The 23581-nt window shown below is 45.8% G+C and overlaps 1 protein-coding gene and 1 non-coding gene across 3 annotated transcripts in view; both read right to left on the minus strand.

Annotated features, from left to right (window-relative positions):
* Positions 1–23581, minus strand: part of LOC8037800 (dedicator of cytokinesis protein 3) — a 285268-nt gene that overhangs the window by 213075 nt on the left and 48612 nt on the right. For both annotated transcript variants that reach the window (XM_040208926.2, XM_040208927.1), the window contains 7 exons: positions 21940–22031; positions 18277–18399; positions 16096–16220; positions 13589–13687; positions 10800–10863; positions 8844–8947; positions 818–992 (listed from right to left, as the gene is read on the minus strand). In XM_040208926.2, the coding sequence (XP_040064860.1) occupies positions 818–992; positions 8844–8947; positions 10800–10863; positions 13589–13687; positions 16096–16220; positions 18277–18399; positions 21940–22031 (782 nt within the window). The remainder of the gene's footprint in view (positions 1–817; positions 993–8843; positions 8948–10799; positions 10864–13588; positions 13688–16095; positions 16221–18276; positions 18400–21939; positions 22032–23581) is intronic.
* On the minus strand, positions 11138–11219 carry Trnas-aga. Its single transcript has one exon. It is a non-coding gene; the product is annotated as a tRNA-Ser (tRNA).

Below are 23581 nucleotides of genomic sequence, written 5' to 3' on the forward strand. Positions count from 1 at the left end.
GCCCTTTGATCCATCCAATTCAGGGTTCGTATCGTAGCGGACAGCCTTGCTTTTCTGCCGTCGCCGCTACGGCAGAAATTATCGGGCTTCTCCCACTGACACTGCCTGGATGCAACTCTACAAATGCTCTAGTCGGGTGCCAAGTGCCGCAAAAGTATAGGCTTAGAAAAATCTTTTCAGAATGACGCTTTACGCAACAACAAATTATAAGTGGAATAACCTATGAAAAGAATCGAAACAGGTCTAACATAGGTAAAGACTCGCGAAAAACGCGAGACCGAGTGCGACGGGGCACCACAAAACACATTATGGTAAGGAGTCGACGAGTCTGGCCGACTTGTTACTAAATAAGACGAAAAACGAGAAAGCCTTCCCATGTAAGATATTTTATTCATTCATTCCTATACCTCGAGCACCCGTTTACGGCTATTACGCGGGGGAGGGTTTAAATACAATTCAATAATTATGTAAAAACATACACAAAACAGTAAGATCAAAACAAGTATAGGCGTACAATTGAGACAATAACAGAATTACAGTTCTTATTACAATGTTAATTACTACGACTAATAAAAAGAGTGAGCATTTCTCGAAATTTAGCGGCGATAGTTCCATTCGGCAATTGTGAACAATAGCGTTAAATTTGTGAAAAAAGAAAATGTAACACGAATGAATTTGATTTTGCACACATTGCGAACTCCGGCGGCAAGTCGGTTGGGCGTGTTGAGAAGGAACCCTTTCATCTGCCGTTTGTGATGACACTACAAAGTCCCAAGTGGAGTTCTGAAGGATCGAGAGAGAGATGGGACAGCCTCACCGTTCTGGGTGAGCTTGGTGGAGCAGAGCAGGGTGGTGACGTGCAGCGCCTCCCGGGGACTCCGGCCCGCCCCGGCGCCCTGCGAGCCAGGCACCAGCCCGTCGCCCGAGCGGGGCCCCGTGGCCAGGCCCCGGTACTGGGCCGCCTCCAGGGCCTTCTGCCAGCTGTCGTCTGCCTGCACACCCGGACCTCTACGGCTCAAGCGGGGAGCGCTGCTGCAGCTCCACTCGTCTCGTGACAATTACGGGGCTTCTCTCGGAAACATTTCTGCCAAAGTTTGTTAACCTGGGTCAAGTACAAAAGAAAACTGCAACTGTTCAAAGATGATAGTCTGCAGAGGAAAACTATCGTTTTGAAATTACTCGTAAATTTGTCGGTTTCACGCGTTATATTTCTTTAGGACAGTTCAGAGCAGATAGAGGTGAAGCTACATTTCTATATCATACCATCTTTCGTGACGAAAAAACCCACATGAACAGAAGTACTGTTTTAGATTTCCGTCCTCTATCCAAAATTTCAACTCTTGAACATGAAAAATGACAAACATAAAAAATACAAGCTCATAGCTATCTTCACCTTAAAATTGCCAAAAAACGCATAAAAATGAATTCACGCTGCGTAATAACAAAATGATAGTTTTCCTAAAGGGAAATTTATGCGAAAAAGTGCAATGGAGAAAAATGCGTTCAAAGTGCTCCAACCTCTACCTTTTCTTTAGCATCGATGGACCGAAAATAATTTATAAAAAAATAACTATGCCGCGTAAATTAATGAAACTTTCTTGAAATACACTCTAGATGTTGGTAAATGTAAAAATTACATTTTTCATTATTAACTTTCTTTTAAGAAATTGTTTTTTCTGGGTAGTGTCCCCGCCTAAAATACTTGGACTTTACTCTTTCCAGCATGCTCTTTATTATATCTTTCAACTCAAAATAGCTTTGGAGAAAACGGCTAGGCATGTGCAAATAGTGCATTTCGAGTTTGAAGCAAATTCAAAGTGAATAGTGATTTTGGCCTTCGCAGCTAATATCAAATAGTTTTTCCGAGTCTTTAGTTACAGCACCATTCCTGAACGAAAACCCAGCTGAACTTGTAAAGGTAGTTCCCAAGCTCCCACTTGTCCATTTCGAAGCTAAGGGAATTTTTAACCGACCGTAGTACACCCGGCATCCGCCCAATCCACAAAAAGCACCTATTCCCGAATTTGTAAGATCCGAGAAAATACGCACGCTACATTGATATGTAAAACTGATGACCGGACAGGCGCCCATCCCCCATTTTTTCGCTATCATCTCCACATTTTCAGTGGGCGCTTGCCCGGTATTTTACGGTAACTGTATTATTTGACTGTGGCCTCCGAAAAGTACAATGCTTAGATTTGGATGCCAACTTAACGACTCATTTACCATTAAATTAAACCCACAAAGATGCCCAGGGAGGGTATTTATAAATATTCCATGAAAATATATTTTCTTCAGTCAGGAATGATTAAAGTGGGTTGTCAGGGCATCTCTACTCTACCAAACAAAACATTACACTCGACAGATAAAAAAAAACAGTCCCTGAAGTCACATTTCATATTTTACTGATTCAACGTTTTCAAATTTTTCTTTATTCTTATATGGACGATCCGAATTCTTGCTGTAGTATTTTTCTTACGTGACCTTGTTTTATGGTTTGTGAGTATCGTTTTTTGTGCATCATGATGTCTGCAATTTCATCACCTGGTGCGTTACCTGACTAGGTATGTATGTGCGTATGTATGGCGGGTTGCATGTATAGTGTGTTACGGTATTCATGCTTCACCAGTTATATCTGTGTTATCATTACTTTATTATTACTTGACCCGGTATATATTTTGTTTGTTTTATGTCCGCATTATTGTTACTCCACCTCTTTGTTGGTTAGAATTGAAATGTTCTGTTACGGTTTGAGTGATTATTTAGTTTGAATTGTATCCTGTACTCTATGCCAAGTGTTAGGGGGCCTGTCAAGTTGCAACTGAAGATTGTTTCCCTGCTCTCCACACTCCTTTGGAGTGAAAATAAACGATTATATTATTATTATTATAACATAGGCTCAGGCGTAAGAGCCACTTTAATTCTGGAAATTTTATTGTAATGCAGTTTATTGTCACGTAAATTTATTTCAATCAGCATCTACAAAGGTTTCATTTTTCTTTAAATACACGTACCACAACCAAACCAAACGACAGCGAGCAGCACAGTGAGGTCTCGCGATATTTCTGAGTCGGTGATATTGGGGTTCTTTCCGAGTCCTCGACATTTCATGACATTTTGTGAGTCGGTGATATCGACGATATTTGTGAGTCCGTGATATTTCTCGAGTCCTCCCAGGGCAAAGCGTCTCTTTGGAAAGCCTGGCCTCCAGCGTGCGCTCGATGCCTTCTGGCGTGCTTTGGCTGCCCATGCACGAGATGCCCGGTCGTTATCCAAGCTAGGAAGCTTGAGGCGGGACAACCAAAGCTGCTCCCCGTCCTTCTCACTCTGCGACTACGATCCGTCTGCTCTTCCAGTCGTCATCACTGCTACAGTCTGGTCAGAAATCATTATCAAGGAGAGGAATGATGCAAAAAGATTAGTAAGGGAGACGGTGCGAGTAAAATCTCTAAGTAATTCCATAAGTCAGGCTTTGTGACAGTTCAATAAAAATTCCAAAAACTTTTTAAAAATATACTTTTCTTTTATGATTGGGATGTGTGTATTGAACACTCTTGCCCCATTTTAGGTTCAGTCAATGTGTGTCCTCCCTTCATCGCTGGCATAAAATTGTTTTTTGGGGGTTTTTTCTCCGAGAAGAGGGCAGTTTTTTTGCTTGTGAACCTTTGTCAGAATAGAGTAGGCACTGATCTTTCTCTTAAATTTTGGGGGAGATTGTAGATTTATCTTTGTGAATCGGCATGAAGGCCGTCCATAGTACTACTTTGTGTATAAAAAGGTTGGGCGTTTGAACTGGTTGGAGGTTGCCCCTTTGTCTTGGTGGTGGCTGATTGTGGGCTGTATAAGGAGGCAGACTAAATAAATCTGGTAGCTGAGTTTGAGATGTCGTCCTTTTCTGTTCCTTCGACTTATATGTTCATTTCTGCCCCAGTCTCAGGTTTATTCAACATGGTTATCACTGCTACGTTCCCAAAGCACGTCGACAGCGTTGTCCAACAAAATTTCACACTTCACAAATGACAAAATCAGCCACATCTCTTGCGCTTGCACTGTGATGCCGTTGCACGTCACCAGTAGAGACTGATCGCAACGAGCGGCGAAAACCTAAACTGCCCAGATCACGCATGTCAATGAAACATAGTTGGCACTACAGCACAGTCGCACAATCTCGACACTCGATCAAACAATGTGCGGCCATGCAACATGCGACCGGGACAAGGTTGCTCCGGGGTTTCAGCAGCCGTTCCGGAGTGGCTCTTATATCAAGTACTGCCACCCCCAGAAGTTGGGCGCACCACACCAGCTGTTCACTGCCGTGCATTAGGGCTGATTTACAAACGGCAATCAATGATACTCGTTCACGCAGATTAAAAAAAAATATGAAACTTGTAAAAATGAGCTTACACAAAATGGCGCAATGCTACAGGTACAGCCAGCTGAACTCACAAGCCGAGGTGTTCTTGATATTGGGAATGTTCTGTTTTTGTCGGCAGTGGAATGCTTTGGTTCAATTATAAGTCGACTTGCTTCCAGTCATGGGTAAGTTACTTTTAAAAAGTAATTCGTTACAGTTACTTTCAAAAAAAAGTAGCAAAGTTACCGTTACAGTTACCACAACAAAAAAATAACTCGTTACAGTTACTTTAAAAAAGTAACGACATTACTTTCAGTTACTTTTCTATAACAAAAAAAAATTAAGGAAAAACTAGTGTTTGAAAGAAAAAAATATACACACGAGTCAGTCGGGCTTCCACCATAGCGGTAAATTCAAACTTAATAATTTATCTGAAAAATTAGTCATTATTACGAAAAGAATAAAGACCAAAATTTAACTGGATCTGTTTTCTCAGATTTGGACACGTAGACTTGTTGTCGGAGTACTCCTTGTTGCAAAGTTTGCATACTGCGGTCAAATCGTTAACAACCACCTACACAACAGAAAAATACTCTCTGTACGTTGGCCATGCTAGTTCTTTGTCCTCATCAACATCCCTATCCTTGGTAGCACTAGCACATTGCTGGCTCGTTGACGGTTGCGCTGGGTTCATGGACTCCTTTGATATATTTCAACTCGTACCCGGCAAACCAGAAACAAGCCCTGCGCAAACAGCACTAAATTTTGCCTCCACTGTTGAAACTACGCCGGAGTAGTGGTGCAAATCAAAATACGAAACATACGATGTTCCCTCCGCGTGTATTGTTGTTTCGCGGTTGATTCACCCGACTAAAAAGCGTGCGCAGAAAAAAGAAAAACCGCAACAGAGATAGTGCTTCAGTATACTAAGATGTAAGTGTTCAGTCAGAAAGCACAAGCAAGTGCATAAAGATAACTACATTATCTTTTTTTTGTTTTTTCATCAAATCTACACGTGGCTATATTCGGATAGAGACTCGCGAGAAAGAATGTATTCTCAGGTTTGTGCAAGGCCAACTGACACTCGAAATGTCGGAACAGACAATTTGGAAAGTGCAAGGAATAGCTACATTATACTTGCTCAATGATATATTATTCACAAAGAACTGAAAAGTAACGACAAAAGTAGAATCGTTACTTTCATTGTTACCTTAGAAAAAGTAATAGAACTACAGTTACAACAAGCAATAGAACTACAGTCACTGATAACAAGGTGACTGACGTAATCGGCACGTTCACGTCCTGCTCTCATGGGTTAAAATTCACTCATGAGAGGACCACGGAGGGCTCGTTACAATTTTTGGATTTAAAACTAAAATTCTTAGATGACCATGTGTGCTGGGCTTACGAACCTCGCTCCAAGAAAGCTGTACTCCCTTTCAATTCTTCCCACTCCAAGTTAGTGAAAAGAGGTATTGCTTCTTCGTGCCTCGGAGCCGCTCTGAACAAATCCTGTCCTGAGGAGATGGGAAGGAGTTTTCTTCTACAGGTAGATCGGCTCGCAAGTGCGGGTTTTCCGCTAAGATCCATAGTTGAAGCTGCAGAGGGCCTCAAAAAAAAATTTAGGGGTGCGGAAAGAAACGTTCTTGAACGCCAAAAAGTAAGAACCGCTGTAATGCCTTACATTCACGCAGTGTCTCATAACTTAAAAAAGGTGGTGGAACGTTACGATGTTCCTGTCGTTTTTTCAGCCCCTAAAAAGCTTTCTGCGTTATGCAGGAAAATCAATGATCCCGAAGGGAAGAGTGACGAGTGTAAGAAAAAACACCAGAATAAGTTTGTAGAATATCACACTGGTGTTGTGTATGACATTCCGCTTTCTTGCGGTAGGTCTTACGTAGGCCAAACTGGGCGCTGTGTAAATGATCGCGCAAGAGAGCATGCTGCTTCCTTAAAACAGTCACCTTCGGGGCACCTGGCTGTGCATTGCAACCGATGTGAGTGCACACCAGTTTTCAATGACGTGGCAATCCTGGGGCAATACAGCAAAAAGATTACAAGGGAAATTCATGAGGCGTATGCAATAAGGAAGGGTGCAGATAAGTGCATAAGCGAGCCTTCAGTGACTCTGTCAGAAAAAGAGTGTCTATTCTTGGATAAAGAGTGGGCACGTGGAAAGTGACGTGGGTGTTTTTTAAAAGTGTATATAAGACTATGTTTTTCCATAAATAAATCTTCAGTTGCGAGTGCGCCTTGTGTCGTCGTCTTCTTACCTTGTCCTGGTCTTTCGGCGCTTGTCTTTTTCCATTATGAACCAACTGGCCCAACTCACCATTTTGTTCCATTTTGCTACAGTTACAAGTCACCGAAAAAGTAACGAAGTTACAGTAAGGCGTTAACGCGTTACTACCCCAAGACTGCCCGCTTCAGATTTTCAAATTAAAAAATGGGTTGACCTACAACCGTGTAATTATGGTACTTAGTGAGTCAGTGACATCCGTGATACTTGTAAGCCTGTGATATTTTGTGTTGTTTGTGAGTCTGAATTTGGTGATATCGATGATGTTGTTCAAAATGAAAGTTGGGGGTGATAAGAGGGGTCGTGACTTTTTCAACTTGATAAGCTTTGTGATACGAGTGGCAGCGATTTTTGGATCTTGACAAACTTTGGGATATGACTGGTGGTGACTTTTGGATCTTAAAATAATTTGTGATACAATTGAACCCGGATAAAATGGACTGAAAGGGGAACGTCAAATAGTGCGATATATCAATAATTTGATATACAAAAATATGTTAAATTAAGCTCGAGCTGAAATTCCCTGGCATCTCTGCTAATACCGAAGGTTGTGATAAACGAGAGCTTACCAAAGAGAGCATCCCAGAGCCGCTAAATACGGTAGAGCGTAGTTGGCGGAGGCCGCAAACACCGCTGCACTTGCACGCGCGCCTGGCCGGCGAAACATGGCCGTCCACGCCACTACGCCGCAGACGAAATATCGGAGCGGAAGAACAACATTCATGCTTTCGCATTCACAACTCATAAGAAGTGCTTAGGTGTCCTTGGACTTTGTTAGTGTTGCCAGTTGTGACTTTCAGTTTGAATAGGCAGTGAAGACCAAACTTTAAGGAGCAATGAAACCCCAAAAACTTTTTTTGTCTAAAACGATGCAAGTTGTAGTCGCAGACACGCAAAAAATACCACAATGCAAAAAAAGTCTTTGGAAGCGGGCGTGCATCTTTTTATTTTGCCGCCCTTCTTTCTTACTTCCCACCTCCTCGCTTCTTTTTATTTATGGCGTCAAAAATTATGAAATTTAGAAGCTTTATAAGCCACATTTCTTTAATATTTAATAATGGCATTCGAAAAACATGTTTTTTAACACAATTGCAAACACACCACGGCCCTTCTTTTTGAAATACCGAAAATCAAAGTCCAGAGTGATGCCGCCTTCTGGCTTTTTATCCTCCCTCGGAAAACATGGCGGCGCTCGACACATGTAGCGCTGACGATAATCATAGAGCCGCGGAATTAAACAAAGTTCTCTCGTTTAGGTACCCGACGACCTCTCAGACTTTGAAAAGAAAATCATCAAACAGTCAAAACAACTGGGTTTGGTGTTTGTGTACCGTAGTGTTGGTTGTGACTCCGCCGGGGCAGCCTTTCACGCAGAACCGGCGCAACGTGGCCCCTCATGTTGCTCACAAAAGTCCACTGCCTGTTCTTTTCCACCTCACACCGTGTGACAGAATTTGAGATCGCTGAAAGAGCCCTAAAGGAAGTTCAAACTCGAATTTGAAGCATCATCTGCTCACAGCAATAAGCGGCACACAAGCAGTTGATTGGGGAATACAAGCGAACACGACACTTTGGGTCGCGGCAGTTCGGATGCACGAGAGAAACTCGAGTTGCAGGACGAGTCAATATTTGACGTCACTGCACTGGCGCAGATCGCGCGGAACTTCAAATTCAGCTTTGGGAAATTGTTTTTTAAATTCATCAATACTGAGCTCCGAAGTTTCACATTTTGAGGGTAATGTCCAGGCATTTTTTTTTTCAATTGTTTCGGATAATAAAAAAAAATGATTTTGATCTGTCCCCCCAGTGCCCCTTTCAACCAATGCGAAACAAAATAATTTTGATTTATTATTTGGGTTACTACTTCAAACTACTGGTGCGTTGAGCTAATCTTGACGGAAATCCAGCAGAACTTTGCCGGAGCTCCCCTTTGAGCCTGTTATAGCAGGTCTATAGCAAGTACAGTCTATCTAGAGCTGCCATTACACAGCAGCCGACAGGCGGTTCAACAGCCAGTTCATGGACAATCCAACCGTTTTCCCAAACCGGTTGGATTGTCCTTTAGGAAGTGCTAAAGAGACAGTCAATCTTACTCTTTACCTTCTCACTTGGGATGGGCAGTACTCTCAATCCTTTGGTGCAAGAGCTTCGCCCGTACAACAAAACACGACGACTCTAGAAAAGGCCTACCTTGTAGACGTAGAGCTCGTGGCTGCCGTTGCGGATGATGGTGCCCTGCTCGTCCATCAGCGGGAGGAACGAGAACCCCAGGAGGCGGCGGTCCTTGTCACGCGCTGGAGGAGCAAAAGCGTCAGACAGTTGCTCTCTCTCACAAAAATTTCATCTGTGAAACCAGTAGCACGTCGAAAGTCAAAAGAAACACTCGGTATGCACACCACGCTTTGTTCGGTGCAATACGAACAATTCCGTTTATTCCCTGTGCACAGGTGTGTTTCCAGTAAAAAAAATTAGCTAGAAAAGTGTGTTTTGACGAAGGAATACAGTATAGACCACTTACAACGTAACCGCTTATAGTGCAGGACCGGGTATAACGTGGCTTTTTTAAACCACCGGTTCGTTTTCCATAGAACTCCATGTAATTACATACCGTTTACAATGCAGAAGCTCGAAGGGAAATACCGGTTATAGTGCGGTTTTTGGAACAGCCCGCCGACCGCGCAGACCAACCAATGCCAGCTAGCCGCAAGCGGCACTCGCGGGGCAAGACGCGGGGCAAGGAGGTTGCTCGAAGAAGCGGGGAGAAGCGAAGAGAGAGGCTTCAGTTGCCATAGCGCCGGAGGGACGCACGCACATGTCGTTCACGTGCGTGCGTCCCTCCGCTGCGTTGGAAAACAACTGCAACGACAAACCAATCGCAGGTCGAGGAGAAGTGTTCGCTCACGTAGCATGCCGGTTGCGGGCCAGCTGCTTCTATCCGCAAACATGGCGTCGGTTGTAATCGTTAACGTAGACGGCGTGGTGGAAGCTCATCGTTCCGCGTAAAAGCGCTATCCTTGACTGTGAATTTTCGTTGTGTGAGCGAATAACCCAGCACGTACTAGAAGGGAAGATCCACCTACTCGTGCGGCGATGTCGTGGCGGCACTCTCAAGACGGCAGAAACGCCCGTGTCGTCGTGTTTGTTTACTTCCACTACAGTGGTGCTTTCTAAGCATTTGTGTTTTCGAACATCGCCCGGATTTCTTATTTGGAGCATTTCATGCCTGTGCTCAAGTTGAAGGTACTGCTGGCGCGTACCGTATAAAGGATGCAAATTTTCACGCGTTTTATCGCCGGAGAAAAGTGACTAGGGTTAGCAATCCTTAACGCTCGCAACGTCCGTCCGCAACCAATACCTCGAAACACTGCCGCATCCCGCGACGCCGTTAAAAGGCTGCGCCAGGCGAAAGTCGCTCATTTCTTTCAAAATTTGTGACACACTTGAGAGAGAAGTGTACTAGTCTGGTGAAATAAAGACTTTCTTCAAACTAAGCTTTATTTTTCATCTAACATAAAATAAATTCTTTTACAAAGGTAAGTTGTCCCATGGCATGTATTTTGACCCAAGAAATTGATGCTTTGGTTATAGCGCGGTACTGCTTATAGTGCAAATTTTCGCGACTCCCGCGACATACGTTATATGCGGTCTACACTGTATTGTAATATCCCAATTCAATATCCCTTCCCCCTCCTCCATCTTTAGGCAAAAATATTGATCTCCCCTAAAGCGCAGAAACAATGCCCACGCACCAAAAATCATGGCCAGCAGCATCCATAGCGTACTGCCCAACCTGAGGAAACAAAATCCATTTGGCCGTAAAGCCAAAAAAATAAATGAAAGAAATTTGTCCCTTTCTCGCACTGACGGGAAAAAGGTGATAGTACCGCATAAATCTTTGCACGTTGCTCAGCGGTGATGTTGTATGCAGAAACTTGGTACGCATTCTAGGCCTATGTGGCACAAACATTGTCTCACGAAGCGTCTCTGAAATAAAGCCCTGCCAAAGCCTATACAAGATTACGCTAACATAGCACTTTCCTCCAACCAGTTTTTGTGCGACACTCTTCCAACACAAAAAACTGCTAGGAGCCAGCCCAAAATGTTTTGTTAAAAAGACGATCCTCAGAAACATGAAAGAAGCCTCACCGGAGCAGTGTCGAAACTCGATTCGTATGTGGGAGCCATCAAACATTTCCATGGGGATGGAAACCTGCAATTGAGGAGAAGGTAAAATCTAGAGAAACATCTCCAGTGAATCAAAGACTGAGCAAACTGATCTTAAGGTTTTCCGCCCCATGTCTCGACTCTGGGTCGTCCCAGTCCACGACCAGCAGACCCTACAGGCAACGCCCACGAGAAGTTCTCCAGAGATTCCTGGGTGGTGCACTATGCGCCAACATTTTTTAGGGTCTAGCCTCGTTCGGCGTCCGTGCTCACACCGATTGCCATCCCATCTGTCGTCTTAAAAAAAGAAAAAATGTATGCGCAGTCGACAGGATTCGAACCTGTGCGGGGAGACCCCAATGGATTTCTAGTCCATCGCCTTAACCACTCGGCCACGACTGCGGGACGAGTAGGGGGCTCCAAGATGTGGTTGTAACTCAAGAGCTGGGGTTTCTGTCGTGGATGAAATGTTGCATGTAGCCGCTCAACGTCTATACAGGAGAGGGCGCTGCGGTCAAACGATCAAATGCGTATATAACCACGTTCCATACCACACATTCTCTTTCTGGCATGGACCGTTGACTTAAGCGGTGGAGATGCATTCCCACGGGTTCTAGTGGATCCAAGCTGATCCGCTAGAAGGACCACTGGCTCTGCATTTCATTGACCATAAAGCAGTAGTAATGAAGTCGAAACGCAACTTAGAGCTCAGCACTCCCTATGAGCAATAAAAAAAAATCAGCCCCATCACCACTACCTATGAACAATAAAATCAGTATCACCAGCACCACCAGAGCTTTGTCCCAATCAAAATCATTCACCACGTGGAGATGGGGTCATTCTTTATCCTACATTCGAAGCTATTGGGTGCATATATTATAGGAAAGCATACTTTAAATATTATAAAGATACAGAACTTGACTGGTCTCATGACCCAGCAAATGTTCTTTCATTTGGCAAAGCAGAGCACCTTTGTGCCCAGGGCAGCTAACTTTGAAACCACCATCGTTCCCATTCCTTTCCTCCTCTTATCCCTTGCCAATATCCCTAGTGCAGAGCAGTTGCAAGGGCCATGTGCTCAGGCTAACCTCTCCGCCTTTCAGTCATCCCTCAAAACATTAAAAATTATCTTTTTCTTTGAATGCACTCGACAACTACCTAGTATAAATGTTTCCTCAACCACAGCAGCAGCATGTCTGCTGCTTTTACAGCCAAGGAAGAGCCTAAAAAGTGCTACCGCTTAAACAAAAAATATTTTGGGACCTTGCGTATCACATGCACACACCTTCAAAAAACTAGCTCCTCGTTCGTCATGACCGAAAAAAAATTTTCAGAAGAGCTTTACCGCAAACAAACAATGGTCCGCCCCTGAGTATACAGAGACGACCATATTTATGACGTGCCTAGCTTGGTGCATTTGCAAGCCAGACCAGGGACTGGAATTGGCTGCGTAGCGATCGTGCGAGAGTTTGACAATCGTCAGGAGAAGAAAGTTGGGGGTTCAGAGAGCCGGCCAGTTTCCCCGTAAAGATCTGCTGTGCACAACCCCAGGCGCCCAGCACAGACCCGGGGACATGATATGGACAGCTCATCTTTTCGTCTGACTGCGAGGGTTCGACCGGCCAGTTACGACCCCTCGGTGGCACTCTCTAGGAGGATAAAGACTGTCTACAGTCAAACCCGTTTATAACGAACAGCAAGAAACGCTACGATCAGTTCGATATAGCAAGTAGCAAACGATTTACAACAAACTTCCCCGATGCGTTCATTGTAAGGCGAGAGCTTCTCTTTCTTTCTCATCTCTTTGCTTCCGCCTTGTAACAATGCGCTAAAGGTTTTTTGTTTTTTTTGCATTTGTGCAGAGTTCGTTTTTTTAGCTTATCTTCCCTTCTGAATCGCTTCTGTTCATGGGCAACCATTTTGGGATGGAAATATCTTTTCTGTGCGTGCATGCAGAGCATATTTTTTAGCTGTCCCCCCTTCTGAATCTTTTCTTCGCTCAGTGTTGTTCGCAACTTGAGCTTTTGGAATTTTTTTTCTTTCCTACCTTTTTTTGGGGGGGAAGGGACAGGCTAGAAGACGATTGTTTGCGCGTTTTTGGAAGCCTTGCAGGGGAAAAAGTTTGATATAGCCAATATGTTGTTCTTTATAAAAAGTACTTTTTACATGCATTTTTATTTAAATTTTCCGCACGTTCGATATCGACAATAACTCGGTGTATGTGGGTTCGTTCTAAACGGGTTTCACTGAAGTATTTACGTAAAGCTCAACTGATAGTTTGTCTTGTTTTGTTTTCTTCTCCCAAAACAGCGTATTATGGGGTGTTTCCTACGGTCCCCATCATTTCCGCCGATCCAGAAGTGGTCCCCAAAACATCAGTGGTTGGGAGCGCCAGGGAGTGCTTGGTATGTACATGCATCGATGGGTGGCTCGGACAGACTGGAATACATCACTTAAGAAACACTTTACCCTGGGTCAGGGACGATCGAGGAAATTTGAGAGTCTGGAGAACTTTCGGGATTGTAGGAACCCATTTCAAGAACCCATGCAATAGAGTGTAACTGTAAACATAGACCTCCCTACGGTTTTAGTTAAATCAAAGTTCATAGCCCCCCCCAAAGTAGCTATTAAATGAGCGGTGCTACAATTGCACGCTACGTTCTCCACATGTAAGCATCAACTTTAGATGGTCAGGGTGCAGCTTACGATCTTCGATCGATGCAGCCCATTTCAATCGCTATAGGCAGAAAAATGAGGAGATTGGAACCAACCTTGACGGTATCTGACCAGCGTGGGTTGTTGTTGTGGTACAGCACCAGCGAGCGAAACTCGGAGCAAGGCTCCTCCCCCGTCCCGGAACTCAGGCAACCCTGGACGGGAGAAGAGCACACTGGGAAATACTTTTCGGGTTCATCGCCACGGCCAGGAGTAAGCACAGAGACCGACTCTTACTGCTTACGGTTTAAGGGCAACTGATTACGAGGAAAACCAAACGTGCTGCACAATTTCTCGTTCTCGGCTTCCTCGCATCTATTACAATAACAAACTTGACGACTTATTACTAGGTTTCTTTCTATTTTTTGCCGTTGAAGATCCAACACACACTGCCTCAATGTAGGGTGTACAATGAAATACCACGTGAGCAAACTCGAAGAATATTTTTAAAAGTTTGCCTAAGTGGAAGTTGACTCAACTGAATGCATTGGACACAATGGGGATCTGCTGGGCATTTATACAATAATTTGTTCAACTGAACAGTTTGTTCAACTGGAGGTTGTTAAACTGGAGTTTGTTCAAGTGGGAGAATATCTCACTGGAAACTGACACCAAGGGGTGACAGAAAAGTGTAAGATGGAGGTTAGAGAGAAAGAGTAATGAAGAGAGCAGAGGGTTCCTCTGGGCGACTGCACAAGTCCTGGCTGTCCTTGGAAGCCATCCCAGCATAGGATGCTTGGAAATAGTTCAAGCAGAGCCAAAGGAGGACCCAACTGTCTGCACTAGTCACTAGTGAAACTGGGAACAGATGCACAAGAAGCCAAAAACTCCCCCACAGGCCTTCCCTCTTTTGGCAAACCAATGCCTGTTGTGCTTGCAGAAACTCATTTTCTTTGAGAAAGATTTGTTCAAACTAGGTCGGACATTCTTTTTGAATTGAAAGACTGCCATGGAAACCAATAGTGCAGTGGAAAGTGCTCGTTCGGGGTACTAACTAAACCAGTAGAGCTTGGGACAAGTCATTAATTTCTCCGAGCAAATTAGGAAAAAGCATCCATGTCGCGTTCGCACCGTATCACGCAGCGTACATCTGTACGAAGTAATGGCGATTTGAGCAAACGTTGAAAACTGAACTGCTTCATTATGTACTCATCAACATAATTGAAAAAGAAAATCCGCACAAAAGAGGGCAATGTATAGTCAAATCTTAAATGGACATCCACTCATGATGAAATGATAAAGGGTGGTCTGTCGGGTAACAAAGCACTATTTTAAAAAAGAGACAAACAAGCCGGCAACCACTACTAACACACACAATATGCAAACTGATATCGTGGACATGGCAAACCCTTATCCCACGGTGCTAAATTCATTAATGCGCGCAAAAAATCATTTTCGGCACGTCTAAAAACAATTGCAATCTCTTCGGGAAGGACCTGTGCGGCAGCCGATACCTGAATCGACACTTTATGGGCGTACCAGCGATAACCAACGACGTAAAAAAATAAACCAGCAATGCGCGCGCCACCTAGCCAACGGCGGCAGCAGCAAATGATGCGTGGACTGGAGCGCATGCCTCAATGGCTGTCGGCTAGGCGGCCAACCCGCCGCCAAATGCACATTTGTTCACTCGGGCATGCACCGCCCTTTTTTCGTTATTAGCCACCACAGGAACGGGCCATGGATGGCAAAGGTCGAGAAGAAGGCGGTCGTACATAGAAAGCGACTCATTACGATGCCTACAACAAGTCTACGACCAGTGCATTTACCGCGTCCCCAAAAGTGCTCCCTCGGCTTGTTCCCGACGACGTTGTAGAAGTGCTCTTGCCGGCCGCGATCCTGGCAGTGTCATAGCAGCGGCGGGAGATGTGGCAGACGCCCGCTGCACGTCGCTCTCCAGCTCCACGTAAGATTCAATTCAGTAACCAGGGGTTGGGATGCCGCGACGACAGTGACACTCGCACCCTCTCATGCTTATCCCAAACTTCTATGGTCATCTGACAGCCTGACACTAAAACTTTTAATATGAAAGCATTAACTGTCGTGGAGCAAGCGGTCATCATCAGTTGGAAGCGCGAAAACGGCTCCTAGTTTCCGCAATAGCCTTCGGTTCTCTTGGCTGGCGCACGCTGACGGGGCTCTCATAGGGTGCTGCGCCATGGCCTCCGAGATCCCAAAGTGTGCGGGCGCCAGTACATAGCAGACGACAAAAGGAGCGGAGGAGCGGCTTGCACGCTTTCGCATTCACACTCGTAAGAAATGCTTAGGTGTACCTCGAGCATTTTGTTATGTCATTTGCTGCCACTTCGAGACCACCTTCCTTGCGTGGGCAGAATGGGACACACACCGGTCAGGGCCCCCATCCCAGGCACCGTAGTCTCGTCGGCAATGTCTCGGTAGCTTTCCACCAGGAATAATTAGCTAGATAACCAGGCCGAGCGATCTTTCAGGGGCAGGAGTTCATTCCGGATTTTATGGCATCTAACGTTCTCGGTGAATATGGCACTCTGGAAAAGCGGCTCCCAGACTGGGGGGGGCACGAGTAGCCCCGTCCGGACCCCACCTGGAGCAGCTGTCCATCGGCGGCCACCAGCAGCACCGTGGCCTCAATGTTCTTGCCGGTCGACTTGCCCCCCTTCTCAAACTCGCCCCTGTCCAGGGTCAGGTACAGGTCGTTGCGCACATCCCCTGCACCGGGCACGCACATCAAGCTATTACTGCACACTCGACACATCTAATGACAACGTCTTTCTGTTCCCACACCTGCTACGGCCTACGCGTGAGAGTCGCAGTATCCTTTCCAATAGAGAAGATCCATTGGTGGATCCTTAGGGAATGCATTAGAATGACCCCTGGGGAACGTCACACACTTTTGAGAAATGTTAATACTGACCCCTTCACTTTTCAGTTTGAGATTTCTCTTTTGATTCCTCTATTTTTCGCTTCCTCTTTTTGGCCTCGTTACGGGGTCAGCATTAGCACTTCCCAGAGGGGGACGTGTGTTGCGTTTTTCAAGGGTCATGCTAGCCCATTTCCTAAGGATCCACCAATGGATCTTCCTGTAATTTTGGCCTGCTTTGGGGGCTTCCTTTGCTAAGCGCTGCTTCCGCTCCTCTGCAGCGGCATCCACTGCCTGTTGCTGCTTCATTCACAATCCATCTGCTTTTCTCGCCCACTTGGACCAGCGACAATACTTGGTTCACGCTTCATTTTGTAGCACAAACCAAGGCGCTCCTGCAAGGTCAGACTAACTCTCCCACGACGTCGCCTCCCTCTCGCCTTTGTCCACTCCTCTCTACGCGCTTCCTTTCCACTGTTTGCTCCGCAGACAGATGCCCTCAGCATTTCCCTGTCATGTGGCTACTAATGCTACCCCATTAAGAATAAATAAAGAGCCTCGAAATGTGAAACAGGCCACGGTTGAAGGAACTTGGCTGGCTGCCAAACATGCGCGTCGCCAGCTTCACCGGCCACACAATGCAACTGTGCAAAAAAACAAAAACGTAAGAGGCAGGACTTCGAGATGCCTCAAGACGACTTGGCCAGCTGCAAAAGCTTTGCAAACAAGAAAAACAAAAACGTTCTCAACAAAATAAACATTGGTTCTGTTCCAAATGCTTTTGTTCTGTTCCTTCTTGTTCCGAACGCTTTTGTTTCTTTTTTGTTCCGGAGCGCGGGAAGGTGTGTCTCCCGGCACTAGCTCTTGCCAATGACAGTGCTACCACAGCATTTTGCCATCTGCTGTTTTGTTTTTTCCAGAGAGCGCATGCAGTGGGCATCGGGTACTACAAAACCACTAAGTTTAAAGCGGGTTGTTGATGCTGCGGCACAGCTCAGTGGTAATGCCTCCGCTTCGCACACAATGCACCCAGATTCGATTTCCGCGGGCTATCTTTTTCAAAGATTGGGCAACATTGATGACGGACGCAATACATTGCCAAGCACAACGTTGAAAACAACTAGGTAGTACTACAACGTCAACAACAGACGCCATTTTCAGTGGTGGGAAACGCCCATAACAGCTGCCACTGCAACAAAAACTGAAGAAACAAGGATGTGGTGACGCTGGACATGGCATCGCATGCCTGGAAGGCTGAGGCTAGAGTTAGCGTCCGCCACGCTTCTCATAGAACACAATTCTACATATGAGAGTTTGATCGACAGATCCGAATACAGCTGCAAATCTTTTTGAATCATGCTGACAAAAATTAGCCACGGGGTCACTGGGCAAATTAACATGTAGCAGTTCTGTCTGAGCACAAATTACTATACCTACCTTTAGAATACTATCGTTAATTTCCTTTCTTGATTAGTAAAAGAAGATGATAGAGCTGTTATAAAATTCACCAACACACAAGCGCCAATATCTTGCCCGCTCGTGAGATCAAACGTCAATTAGCGTTCCTGCGGGGCCAGAATCAACATCCGTCTTTGACTTTGCTGTAACCTGAGCGTCCTGTACCCTTGTGCCTGAAGCACCATTTTTTGTTTCGACTTCTAATAAATGAGACTACATGGGTTTTCAGCCTGACTTGGGCCAAAACAGTCCTCCACGTGCTTATTTCCACGTACATAATGATGCAACACGGTATCAGAAGTGGGACCCGCCCACGAGTCTTACTTTCCTCGATCAGAGGCTTCTCTTACCAGAATTAAGCTCTCCGAAAGCTCACCAAACCATTGAACTAGGTCCTTGTTGTCCAGAAGTTCTTAAGTAAAAGGAAGGAAGGAAAGGAGCATTGACCGGGCATGATGACATCCGGGAAGCCCCTCTTGCGGGTGATGATGGCGCTCTTGAGGAGCACGGGGTTTTCCTGCTGCAGCTGCGAGAGCTCTCCTTGCAGCGAGCACAGGGTCACCACCAGACCTGGGGGCAGGCAAAAAGGCACACACCGTTGGTCTGGGGAGGCCCTCCAAGAAGAGGAGACCAGAGGGGCAGCCTCCAGTGTGGCGAGCAAGTTGACCAAAACACGTCTTTCTGCACCCAAGCGAAAGGTTATCTCATGGGGCCCCGCCACTGCACGCGGCATTCCCCTCGACGAGTAGCCAACAATGTCTCGGACGAGAGTTTTTCGTTCAATCTAGCACGTCTGGTAGTTTCCAAACACAATGTACCTTTGCGAGTATTTTCTCTTCCCTTTCTTGAAGGCAGAGCCCTCATCCTTAAGGCACAGAAGAAATGGCATAGAAAAGGCAAGGCAGCCATTGGTACAACTAGCAGGCGTCGCGTTCAAGTACCCTCTATATCAACAGCCCTCGAATAGGGGTACGCAAAGCCTTTTACCTTCAGTCAAGCCGAGTGATTAAATTTTCCTTTTTACTGGTGCTGGCTGTCCCACAAAGCTACCAAACTATATGTGCCGAGCGAGTATTTCAGAGCTTCAAACTTGTTTTGCATGTAGGTAGTTTTCTTCATTTACCTCTATGTCACTGTAATCGTCCAGGCGAATGGGATCCCTCATCAAATGTGCCGATTCAGAAGGGGTCGCCAAAGCATCAGTGGTCAAGAACCACTGCTCTATATCGTTCAATCAAAGCTCAGCACCGGGACGTCACTGCACCCTTTGTGCAAGTAGTAGATCAATTTGCTCAAGGTATAGAGCAGTGGAGACTGCATCGTAGTTTTTCCAGATGTACGAATAAGAACTCAGTGAAGATATGCAAGTCCAAACGTCTTTCTCCGTAATGTCATCGTCTGCTAAGTAACCCTTCTAATGTCCCCAACATTCCAGACGTCCCTGACCGATTGGCCGGAAAATGCGGGTGTCTCTCTCGGCGGTTTAAATAGCCGCAAGAGGGATCTTGAGGTAGTGCGACCGACTCCATGGGGACGAGAAACTAAAGCTGCATTCCGGGCAAATGGCTGCCCTAAGTCCGTCCTCAATTCGATCGTTCGACTCCGAACCTGCACGCAGAAAGAGGGTGCACGGGCTTGAAACGTGAGTGAAATAAATGGCAATCATATACTTTAGGAGCGGCACGTAAAGTTGTTTCTGGAAAAGGTCCCGTTAAGCGAGAATTAAAGAAAATGACAGGCAACGCTTGCGTCTACCGAGTCGAATTGGCTGGAAAGCTGGGTCTACCTCCTCCCCATGAAGCCAGTAATGTGACCTCAAAATCCCTCTTGCGGCTCTTTTACCCGCCGGGAGACATCCACCAACAAGCTGACCCTGGCCGGATATTGTACGCTAAAATAACATCTCAAAAGTAAACTTGTTTCGTATACAAAAATAAAGAGATAAATATGTGTGGCTGCTTGTCTGGTATGCGACAGAAGAGTGTTTCGAAGCCCGGGACACATTCCACTCATTGCAGTCACAATGAATCAAGCTTTGCTGTGGTTCTTCGTGCCTCGGAGCCTAGTGACAAGTCACAGCATTAGTTCACCTTCTCCCACTCGCATGTTTGCCAGCATGTCTAGCCAGGTAGCGTAGGTCTCCATCCGAATCGAGGAGTCGACCCGCTACTCCTCCACTCATTGCATACCTGCGCTGTCATCAGCCATGCGGAAGCATGCAGAGTGTAAGCCATATTTTCCTCTGCAAGTCTCAACCTTCCAGATATTCACATTTATAAAAAAAACCTTAATATCTTATGACATAAAAAGATTCTACGAATCTATACTCCCAACTTTTACTGCAGCAAACTTTCATCATTACGTAAGAACCACAAATGAGCAACAAGAAACTACCAAACTCCCTCATTTTTTCAGGTACATTTGAAATAAACAACATATTGGTTTGTTTGTTTGTACGAGTTTATTTGAGACAGACTCGCAGAAAGCATTATTGACTTTTTGCTTTTGCTTTGTCTTCCTTTACCCCAGTGCCACATATTCTTACTGAAAATATAAAGTGCAAAGGGACAAACAAGGACATAAAGTAGACACGACAGTGCTATCCTGTCTACTTCATGTCCTTTTTTTGTCCTTGTCAGTCGGGAGAGTGCTGTCCTGTCTACTTCATGTCCTTGTCTGTCCCTTTGCACTTTATACTTTCAGTACGTTGAACCAACTACCCCAGTGACGTCACCAGGGTCAGCGGCACCCGGGGCGCTGGTCTGCGTGACAATTGCCCCAGCTGCACCTCCCTAACCACTCATTCACACTGGAAGCGGATCTCCATTCAGAAAGCGGTTGCAAACATGTTTGTATAACGATCCAGTACAATTGCATGCGCACTTGATGTCATCGAGAGAGTGTGCAATTGCACTGGATCTTTAAACAATCGCGTTCGCAACCGCTTTGCGAACGCGGATCCGCTTCCAGTGTAAATGAGCAATAAGCGCTACACCCAGGGTGGTTTGTTCCCCCCTCGTAACGCCACTGATCTAGCCCGCCTTAATATTTTAGTTCACATTCCCTATTTCCCGGTCTATAGGTCGCGCTGTTGTACAAGTCGTGCCCTCTAAAAATGGCAGTTTTCACAAAAAAAAATTGGTATTAGCAACTCCAGCAACTAATGGGGGTCGCCACTATCGGGCAAATATGGCGGTCTTAGACCGGTCGTGCCCTGCCATGTGCCAGCTCATCGTACAATGCTCAGGTTTCAGCAGGCAAGCAATGCACTCAAAATGGTTTGCCCTGATTTTTATTCACTATGTTTTAAACCTGCGGCAATGTCTTAGCATAAGCGAGCTTCCGAAGGCTCGAACTTCTGCGAGGAAGCGATGGAAGGATTGCGGTGCCGATGAACGTTGATAAACCCACGATGTCTGGTTCACGCAGTAACATAGGTTGCGTTCCGAACAACTGGGGCAATATAGTTATACGACAGTAACAACAGAGTCACCGGAACAACCGTTTCATCGTGCCAACCACCGACAACGCATAAAGCTACGTGGGCCGTGCAAAAAATTGTCAAAGGACCCGTTTCGTTCAGTTTAGTGTTCCCCACAAGGTGTCAGCTGTTTTGCTGGAGTTAAGAATATAAGTTGCACTTCGCAGAGTGAAACTGCATTGATACTAAACCCGCACACGTGTATCGCGATCACAATTTAAGCGCAAGCGGCAGTCGGTTTCAATATTCTCGCCAACGAATCGAAGGAAAAATGACACCCCTGCAGCCTACATCTCGCACAGCTAAGGCTCATACTTATAAAAAAAAAAGAAGAAAAGATATAATAGCACCGTCGTACGAGACGCGCCAACAGAAATTTGACACAAAAACCGCGGCTTACACACCAGAAAATACGGCATTCTTCTCTGGAGGAATGCAGTCACTTAAGGGCGACCGCTGGACATGGTGCAACTTTTGTGGAGTGTGCACCTTCTACGCGTTTTTCACCAAAAAGGTATTTTGTGAATGCAGAAAGCGCACAACAGAGCTGCGGCGAGTGCGCGGGTGGGACGTGACCACCCGCAACTGCCCGTGCAGCCTTGGGCGTGGGACTGAGTGTCCCCACTCACCCAGGTTGGGCTGCCCCGGGAGCATGTTGTACTTGTGGCTCATCTTCTTGATGATCAGCTCGTGCAGCTGGTGGAAATCAGACTCATTGCATCTGTGGAGGGATAACATGTTGCTCGCTGCAAGACTCAACTTCGAGAAAACATTGCTTCTCAAGTGCCAGGACGGGACGCATATTGAGACACATGTCGAGTTGTGAGCGATGCCAAAACATGCCTAAATTTTGAGGCGTGGACCCCGATCAAGAGCATGTTTCGGAATCGCTCAAGTGAGTCTCCCAACGTAAATACTGTGCCAACTCTTTTTTCCAGGAAAGTTTGTTCTGTGACATACTATATGCATTATTCGAGCACTTTTAAAAAATGTTTCTCGGGACCTTAGTGTCCCTTTAAAAAACATATGCAAAGGAAAAAAAATGTTGAGCCCTTCCAGTTCACGTGAAGATTGAGGACCAGCGAAGCTGTTCTCTTTACGATGTCTAGGACAATGCCTAAAGGAAGACCTCTAGGACGACCTCAAGGACAACATCTAGGACAGTCTCAAACACGACTTCTAGGACAACTTCTAGGACGACCTCAGGGACGACGTCTAAAACGACCTTAAGGACGACCTCTAGGACGACCTCAAGGACAACATCTAGGACAGCCTCAAACACGACTTCTAGGACAACTTCTGGGACGACCTCAGGGACGACGTCTAAGACGACCTCAAGGACGACATCTAGGACGACCTCAAGAACGACTTCTAGGACGACCTCGAGGGTGACCTCAAGGATGACTTCTAGGACGACGCCCAGAGAAATTCAGCCTTTCCACTCTGGTGAAAACCAGAGTGGAAAGGCTAGAAAGGTTACCGCCATCTATGAGCGTTGGCGGCAACCAGACAACTGGCAAGTCAGTTGTCTGGTTGCTGCCATCGCTCATAGACGGCGGTAGCTGACCGGAGTTTTGTGTCGACATTTGTTTGCCTGCAAACACGATACTTGGGAAACTAGCACTTAACAGCTATGCTGTAAAATTTTTGAACAGCCTAGATCGAAAAAGCATGTTAAAAAAAAATCTAGAAAGAAAAACAAAATTTTTAGAGTTAATTTACGGTGCAAAACGAATTTGTAGTTGGCGCCCATGGGAGCCTGCAGAAAAGTGGCTGCTGAAGTCACGTCTGGCCGCTATAGTCATTTGGTGCTTGCACTCTTTCGAGAGCTTCCTATAAGCTCTAAAAGTTACTTATTAATCTTTGTTTTAAGTGCAACAAAAAAACAAAGATTAATAACTAACTTTTAGAGCCCATAGGAAGCTTCTGAAAGAGTGCAAGCACCACGTGATAGACCTGTGTGCCGATCAGAAATTGACGGCAACGGCGCGATGGAGTTTCTCCACTCTGCCCTTCCGGCGACAGAGTGGAAAAACGCGTTCAGCCGGTGGTGCGCCACGCTCAGCATGCAGCGGCAGTGTGAGGGTTCTGGGGAGTTCAGCGGCGGCGCTGAACAGCTCCGACGTAACTTGCGGCAGCGGTGGTGCAGCACGGTGGCGCTGCATGGTGGCGCAGAGGTCTACCACGTGACTAGTGGCAGCTCCCGCGGGCACCAACCACAAACTGGTTTTGCGCCGTAAATATAGCTCTCTAAAAAAGGTTTCTTCGTTG

Source organism: Ixodes scapularis, unplaced genomic scaffold (genome assembly GCF_016920785.2).
Source record: "Ixodes scapularis isolate PalLabHiFi unplaced genomic scaffold, ASM1692078v2 PGA_scaffold2__306_contigs__length_199485367, whole genome shotgun sequence".
Lineage (NCBI taxonomy): Eukaryota > Metazoa > Arthropoda > Arachnida > Ixodida > Ixodidae > Ixodes > Ixodes scapularis.